The following is an 8220-nucleotide window of genomic DNA, read 5'->3' as shown; positions in this document are numbered from 1 at the left end:
ATCCTATTGAAGAAAGTTGAAAGTTGGATCCAAACATTTTCTTTGTTTTCTTCTCCTCAGTTGGACGACGATAACGATGGTCTTGCTCATTCTGTCTCTGTCTCTCTTTCTCCTTCTATATTTTGTTTCTCTCTATCCTGCTTCTTTAAAAATGGCAGTGATGACAACAGCTACACTGATTCATTCAGATTTCTTAAAAAAATTATCAACAATCTTCCAAGAGAAGTTCCCTCGTTACCTCAGCTTCAAGTTGGATCTTCCGTGCAACACCTAAAATTAAAATCTTAGAAAATGGGCTTCTTTTAGGATCAACATGCAATCTAAAAAATGTGTCTAAACGAAGAAAAAAAGGAAAATAGAAAATTGCAGTTATGGGATTGTTGATTCTATATTGATTGAGTTATGGGAAGGGAGAAGAAAATAGAATAAAGAACTCATGGCAGTGAAGGCGTGGCTGAGTTGGGCCACGAGAGCGATAGGTTAAGAGAAGTGACAGTGTGCCATCTTCAAAACTTTGGTGTCTCCTCCATAGTTTCGAAACTACACCGCAACTACAAATTTCACAATTCTCAGTACCATAACATTTTGCTTCTTATGTAGATCTGTCACTGTCTTCTTCATTTTTCTCTTCGCTTCTATTGTTGTTGTTGTTGCGGTAGTGATGATTGTGGATTGTGAGAGAATGTTAATTAGGGGTGGTGATGTATGACCAATGACAATAGATGAAGGTGAAAGTGATGTATGTAGAATTAGCGGTAAGTGATATTTATCTGAAGAAGATGATGATAGAAGTATAGTGCTGATGGTGATAGTGATGGTAGTGGTGGTGAAAAATGGTGTTTGAGTTGAGAGAGAATGACCAAAAAAGGAGAACAATGAATTAGGTTGAGAATATTTTTTTTAAAAGATTATAATTATTTGAAGGGTAAAAAGTCCATAAATTAATGATCTTTACGAAAAGTATGATTCTAAAATCATTTCCAACGTTGAGGATAAAACTAATTAAAAAAAGTTAGAAACCATTTTTATTTTGATCCAAAATATTAAGAATAAAAAAAATATTTAAACCTAATAATATGAATTGAAGTAGTAATGAACTAATTTTTTTTTATGAAACTTGTAACTGAGGAGTGTAATTAAAATATAAATTTAATTTTTATATACTATCAAAATAAAAATTTTATACAGATAATTAATTAATTAGTTATATACTTTCACATCAACAAAAATAATTAATTTTTAAATTCATTAATACAAAAATCATCTAAATACATAAATCTAATTAAATAATCTACATCAAAATTTAACTCTTAAAAATATATTCTCTAAAGTCACTATAGGAGTAATAATTAAAAATTTTAATTTATTCTCCTAATTAACTTCTTAATACTTAAAGAGTAAAATTTTTTAATATAGATGTTAGTTTTAAAAAATGAAAAAAAATCAAAATTTTCTTTATTTAAAATTTAAGAAGTCAATTAGTAGGATAAATTAAGATTTTAAATATTCTTAATAATCATATTTTTAGACTTTAGATAAGGTGAATTATATGATTTTTATAAATTAGTGTCTAATTTTTATTCTAACATATTTTTTATAATAAATTTTAAATTTTTAAAAATTATTTATTTTATATTTTTTAATTTAAATATTATTTTTTATTTTTTTAATAATATAATAACTATTTTTTAGACAGAATAGAAATAAATGGCAATAGACCCTACACTGGAAAACCTGGTACAGGCACATATCTCGAGTTAAGTTAATCCTATGGTTAAGAAGAGAAGGGTGCACGTCAGGCGCATCACTCCACAAACGTGACCCATATAATGTACTTCCCGACAATAAATATTTGCAAATAAAGATAGATGAGTCATTTTACTTTGTAGTACTAATCTCTGACTGTGTTGTTATACAAATCTAAGAAAGGGTCTCAAGAGGACATTAAAAAGCAGTTATTCCTTCAATCTGCAACAGTTTGCAAATTGTATCTATCATTCTATGTACAACTTATCTTTCTTTTTCTTATTTGTTTGTTGTACTTGTACCGTCCCTTATGGCATATGCATGCAGGTAGTAAGAAAGTGAGAAAAAGAAAAAAGAAAAAAAAATGAAATGCGGTGAGCGTGGATCGAACACGCGACCTTCAGATCTTCAGTCTGACGCTCTCCCAACTGAGCTATCCCCGCAATTGATAATTATGTTTTGGGAAAAAAATAATTTCACTTATAGTCTCATACTCTGTCGTGTTGATTTTTTTAATTCAACATTATTAAAAAGTGAATATTTACATACAATTATCTTTATATAATACTAATAGTTGAGTCAATAGATAAAATATGTCAAATTATTTAACAATTTTTAACTAACAGTTTCACGTGAACATAATTACATGTGAGTTTCCACTATATTAAAAAAATGAAAAACTCACGTACAAATGTCTTTATCTAAAGTTAATAGTAAAAAATCGTTAGATGATAATTTAGTTAACTCTATCAAATTATTTAACGATTTTCGACTATTGACTTTACATAAAAACAACTTAAGTGTGTCTCTTCTTATTAAAAAACTATTATTTTTCTATACCAACAAATTCATTATTAAAAGGTGAATATTTACGTACAATTATCTTTGTATAATACTAATAGTTGAGTCAATAGATAAAATATGTCAAATTATTTAACAATTTTTAACTAACAGTTTCACGTGAACATAATTACATGTGAGTTTCCACTATATTAAAAAAATGAAAAACTCACGTACAAATGTCTTTATCTAAAGTTAATAGTAAAAAATCGTTAGATGATAATTTAGTTAACTCTATCAAATTATTTAACGATTTTCGACTATCGACTTTACATAAAAACAACTTAACGTGTGTCTCTTCTTATTAAAAAACTATTATTTTTCTATACCAACAAATTCATTGAGTTAACGAAATTAAGCGTTACATTATTATTTTACTAGCAAATTGTAGTGTTGCTCGTTGTCTTTTAAATATTTATAAAATAATATATAGATGTACAAAAATATTATATATAGTTGTACACAAAAAAAAATCAACTATCAAATCAGCTATATATATATATATATATATGGTTTAATTCATTTTCAATTTGTATTTTGTATTTGAGTAAAATATTACTTTAATCTTTAACATTTAGATTAAAAATTCTGATTTCGTCTCTAACATTTGAAACATACTATTTTTAATCAAAACATTTTATTTTATCCTATTTTATCCCTCTAGTTGATATTAAAATTTTTTTTTCAAAAATATCATTTTCTCCTACATTATTATCACTTTCCTTGTTAAATCACTACAACAACAACTATAATCACTACAATTGCAAATTTTTTTTCAAAAATATCATTTTCTCCTACATTATTATCACTTTCCTTGTTAAATCACTACAACAACAACTATAATCACTATAATTGCGATGTATGTTGCTAACTAGGAAAAAAAATCATAATGGAGAAAAAGGTATTTTTTAAAGAAAAAATTTTAATTTTAACTAAATGACTAAAATATGATGAAATAAAATGTTTGGGATAAAAATTAAACGCTTCAAAGTTCAAACTCTAGGACAAAATTTGGACTTAGCTCAAATATTTGGAACTAAAACAATATTTTATCCTTTGTATTTCAATATTTATTTTTTACAAATGACTGATTAAGTGACTTTTGACTGATTTTTGTATATACTTAATATCATTACACCTATCATTGTTATAAAAAATTTCAATATTTCAAGTGTAGATACTTGTTGAAATTATAATTGTGAAAGAAAATATATTGACGGTTGAAGGGAGTAGAATTTTGGAATAATGAAACATCTTGTTGGCTAATCTTTTATTTTATATTTTTATTGAGACATTTTCTTTTTTAACATTCAAAACACAAGGACAATAGTTCCTTTAACTTTTTTTTTTTTTGTATATGTAATCTTGGGCAATAGCTCATTTTATACTTTCTTTTTCTAATATTCAATAACACAAGGACAATAATTACCTTTCTTTTGTTTGTTTTGTTTTGTTTTGCGTGTGAGTAAGTTTGGACAGCAACTTCTCTTTTTGGAGAATAGCTCATACTTCTTTTTCGATGAAGTTGGACACCAGCAATGCATTTTCCTACTTAAAGCCCAAAATAGCAAAAACAAAATCCATACACAAAATCAAGGGTCAACCAATGTCCAGAAAAAAAGGGTCAACCAATGTCCAGAAAAAAAGGGTCAACCTAGTTTTCCATCATGACCCAAAAATCACGTGTTAGCAAAACCAAATCCAATCGGAATCAAAACTGACCTTAATCCTTAAACTAGCATAACTGCAGATGACCCGAAAATTATTTAAAAAAAAAAAAAAAAAAAACATGAGTGCATGACATAGCTTGTAGATATATAGGAAAGCATAGAACTAAACTAAGATAGATGCTTAAGCTGAAAATGAGAATATACATAGTTTGAAAAGAAGTAATAAAAATGGGGGTACTAAAAGGTAAAGATCATATCTACTTTTGAGACAGTAGAATACAGCGTTGTCACCCACTAACCCTCAACTGAAGAACGGCTCAAATTTAATGAATGTGAGATAAGGATAAACAAGATGACTCAAAGTGAAACCTCGCATTCGACCAGAGCGGGACGCCGGATGAAGTTTTGTTCCAAATAATGTTCTTTATCCTGCTTTAGGCCGGTATGTACTTTGAGCAATATAGAAATGCTCATCATAGAATACACTGCTATGATAACTATATTATCTGGTACCTACATGTTTATCTGTAAGAACGAATACGCAATGCATTGATCAATTTAAAACCAATTCAGGATTGCTATAAACATGAGAAATTATATGAATTTAGAGCATGAATCATCAGCAGGAGAAATATAGAGTCTACTATTAGTTGCCACCAAGAACAAAAGACAATATCAACTCAAAATCAACTTGTTCAAGAATGACCTACCAGTTCTAATGCTTGAGCCAATAGTTTCTTAGCTGGGCCATATGGAGAAGAATCTCATCACGACCCTGATTAGTAACACTACTGGTCATGATCCACGGAGGTGCTGTCTCGAAGAAGCCGTGTATCAATTCCTGAAAGTCATTAACATTTTCTTCTGGTCTTTTGCCTCCGTTCTTTTTCTTCTTCCGCTTGTCACATTTGGTGAAGATTATGGTCATTGGGATCTGAAAGGAGAACTATATTAACTGGGAACCTATTCAATCTGCTTTGTTAACCTTTTAGACAGGAACACAACATAAGCATTTTATTGACTACTCATTTTGTAACTCGTGCCTGTCAACTATAATCATATGCATACAAAATACTATTTAGAAATATAGAGTTTGTGGCAGCACCTAGACAAGGACAACCCTGACAACTTCATACATTCAAGGTGATGTCCATCGTATAGGATATGCAGGAAATATAGGGAACATAAAAAAATGTCGGACTTCATTTATTCAATGCATTACCTGATTCTGGCCCAACCAACTAGCATACTCGAGATCAATTTGTTTAGCAGGAATGCTGGCATCTATTAGAAGGAAAACTGAAACTAGGGTTGACCGGTTAAGAAAATAGTCCTTGGTGAATTTTTCCCAATCCATTCTAAGCTCCTGCGGTGCAGATGCATACCTGTTGACGAGACAGAATTGCTATAAAAGCCTTCCAAGTCAACGAGGTAACATTACTCATTGTTCAACATTAGTAGTCCAGAAACAGAAATTGAGCATTTCAATCTTCCATAGCTAGAATGGATAACATAGCCTGGAAAAAGGCCCTATAATGAAATTTAAACAATACCATATAAACTTATTTCAAAGCTCATAAAATTTATCTATCAGAAGTTAAATATGATGGACTTCTACTGCTCCACAGTCTCACATACAACTTTCATAAATAAGATTTTGCGGATTGTATTAATGAGTCTTTACATATCAGATAGTCTCCATTTTTTCCCATCTTAAGCAAGTAGGAAAGGCGCAATATTTATATATCGAGTAAGAAAAAAAAGTACAGTGTAAGTGAGTATGTTTAGATGGTATAGTAGCAAACCATACCCATATCCAGGCAAATCAACCAGGTACCAGCTATCATTAATCCGAAAATGGTTAATGCATTGTGTTTTGCCTGCAAAAAGAAAATGATTATAGACAATTTAATATTGTCAAATGTCAACAAACACATCAAACAAGGAAAAAACTCAATCACCCATAAAAAAATTCAGCAAATTTCTCTACTATATTTCATTAATTTGAAATTCCATGAAATGATCAACTTGAACACTCCTATCATGAAGACGAACATGTTAACAAATGGCACACACTCTGGTTAGTTATGACCTTATTGAAGCAACTCAGAATACGTTTGGTTAGCATTTTCATTTTCTTTTTTTTTTTCACTTATAGTGTTTTCCATTTTCAAAATTTTGTGAAAGAAAAAAAGATATTAGGATGTGGAAACAGAACATAGAATTTCTATTGTTTTCTTTTTTTTCCTTCACAAAATCCGTATCCAAAAACGGAAAGCACTGAAAATGAAAACAGAAAAATGTAAGCGCAAAACCAAACATGCCCTTACATTTTCCTTCTTATATGCCTAAATCACATATTAAGGTAGCTTTTGCTTACTATCCTGAGACAAAAATGACAGAGGTATTGGCTGCAAAAAATGTTTGGAGCGAGGAATAGTGGCAAAAACTTAAAATTGTTGCTATCTCCAGAGGATTTTTAAGATAATTTCTGCATTTTCAAAATAAAGTCACAAGATACATACCATGGGTTCGATTTTCAACTCATTTGCAGTACCTCCAAATGAGGGACACTAGATATAAAGTTCTATTATTATTGTTGTAAAACCTAGTCTCTCTAACCGTCTCCGATCGAATCGAAACACTACTTGTTAAGAGTCTACTAGGCATTGACTAATCTAGTTGAACTCGCTTTATCTAAGCATAATTTAAAGCTATCGAATTGAATTAGGAGAGCTGATAGAGACCTGGTTTCTTGGAGGTCAAGGCGAGCTTCTTGCGGCGAACGAGGGAATTGAGGAGCGAGGATTTGCCAACATTGGAGCGTCCAACGAGAGCAAACTCAGGGAGGCCATCGGAGGGGCAGTCCTCGGTCCTAACACTGCTCTTGATGAACTCCGCTTGCGCCACCTGGCAATAGCGATAACAATAATAAGTTAATAACAAACCACAAAGCGTCACTGACTAACTAATTCATAATTGATTGATTGATAAACCTGAGAGTCGGTGGCGTAGTTGCTGAGGAGAATGTTGGAGCCCTTGAGGATTCTGGCGGTGAGGGTAGGGGTGTCGAGGGGGACATGGGTTTCGGGGGGAACGAAGAGCTTGTGGAGAGGGAGTTGGAGGTGGGGGGTGGGTTCGGGTGTGTGAGGGTCTAGCGGTGTGGGTTCGGAGGCGGGAAGAGTTAGGGTGGAGAATAGTAAGAGGGGGCGAGGGGTTTTGGTTGGGTTTGGATTTGGGTTTAGGAAATGAGTGCGGAGAAAGATGGGAGAAGTGGATAGTGGAGTTAGAATGGTGGAAGGGAGTTTGGGGAGGTGAAGGAGTACCATGTCTTCTCTACTCTCTGGCAGGGAGTGGGTTAGGACTTGGAACTCAGGAGTGGAAGTGCACAGGCCACAGCTCTCATTCCCTGCTGGCTAAACAAAAATATCCCACCAAATAATATGTATCTTAAATTGGGATTTTTATTTTAATAAATAAAATAAATGTAATATTTACTAAAACAAATAATTTTTAAAAAATTTACCCATTTAAATTCTCCTGTTATATCTCGTTTACACTGTAAACGAGATGAGTAAGCGTATAGCCTATATATAAAAGTCGTTTATAGCTGACTTTCGAGTCCCAGTTTCACTTTGTCAATATCTTTCTCCCCTCTTTTAACTCTTTCTGACTATACTTTTTACTCAAGCGGTGATGGCGCGCCATATGGGAAATGACGGGGACATAAACAGACTGAACGAGACGACACATTACATTGGGACGGCCGACTTCGAGGTTAGTTTCGTTATGATTGTTAAATTTAATGATGTTGCCATTGTTAGGGTAGTCATGAAGATTTGGACCGTTGGTATATGGGTTAAGAGTTACGTCTCTAGGCTTTATTTAGAACTCTATCCACTTGTGCTAGATTGGTATGACATAAATATTACTAGTTTGGAACGCTATTATTGCTGTGATATGT

At 31.9% G+C, this 8220-nt stretch overlaps 1 protein-coding gene and 1 non-coding gene across 2 annotated transcripts; both read right to left on the bottom strand.

Moving 5' to 3' along the window:
- Window positions 1–2116: 2116 nt before the first annotated feature.
- Window positions 2117–2189, bottom strand: TRNAF-GAA (transfer RNA phenylalanine (anticodon GAA)). Its single transcript has one exon. It is a non-coding gene; the product is annotated as a tRNA-Phe (tRNA).
- A 2227-nt stretch (window positions 2190–4416) lies between these two features.
- On the bottom strand, window positions 4417–7708 carry LOC112716176 (GTP-binding protein At2g22870). The gene is made up of 6 exons (XM_025768038.3): window positions 7253–7708; window positions 7004–7166; window positions 6067–6136; window positions 5479–5641; window positions 4967–5190; window positions 4417–4781 (listed from the first exon to the last, which is right to left on the bottom strand). Exons 1-5 carry the CDS (start codon window positions 7583–7585, stop codon window positions 4972–4974), a joined length of 948 nt encoding a protein of 315 aa, XP_025623823.1. The 5' UTR covers window positions 7586–7708; the 3' UTR covers window positions 4417–4781; window positions 4967–4971.
- Between the last annotated feature and the right edge of the window lie 512 nt (window positions 7709–8220).

This window comes from Arachis hypogaea, chromosome 10 (assembly GCF_003086295.3).
Source record: "Arachis hypogaea cultivar Tifrunner chromosome 10, arahy.Tifrunner.gnm2.J5K5, whole genome shotgun sequence".
Lineage (NCBI taxonomy): Eukaryota > Viridiplantae > Streptophyta > Magnoliopsida > Fabales > Fabaceae > Arachis > Arachis hypogaea.
Note: the sequence above shows the minus strand (reverse complement) of the source record. Positions and strands in the feature narration are given on the sequence as shown.

What these genes read in the sequence shown, in the direction of transcription:
- LOC112716176 (XM_025768038.3), bottom strand. Translation starts at nt 7,585, where the DNA reads ATGGTACTCCTTCACCTCCCCAAACTCCCTTCCACCATTCTAACTCCA. An exon ending in ACTACGCCACCGACTCTCAG is followed by an intron (nt 7,167 to 7,252) that starts GTTTATCAATCA and finishes CGCTATTGCCAG; the next exon opens with GTGGCGCAAGCGGAGTTCAT. An exon ending in CTTGACCTCCAAGAAACCAG is followed by an intron (nt 6,137 to 7,003) that starts GTCTCTATCAGC and finishes TTCTTTTTGCAG; the next exon opens with GCAAAACACAATGCATTAAC.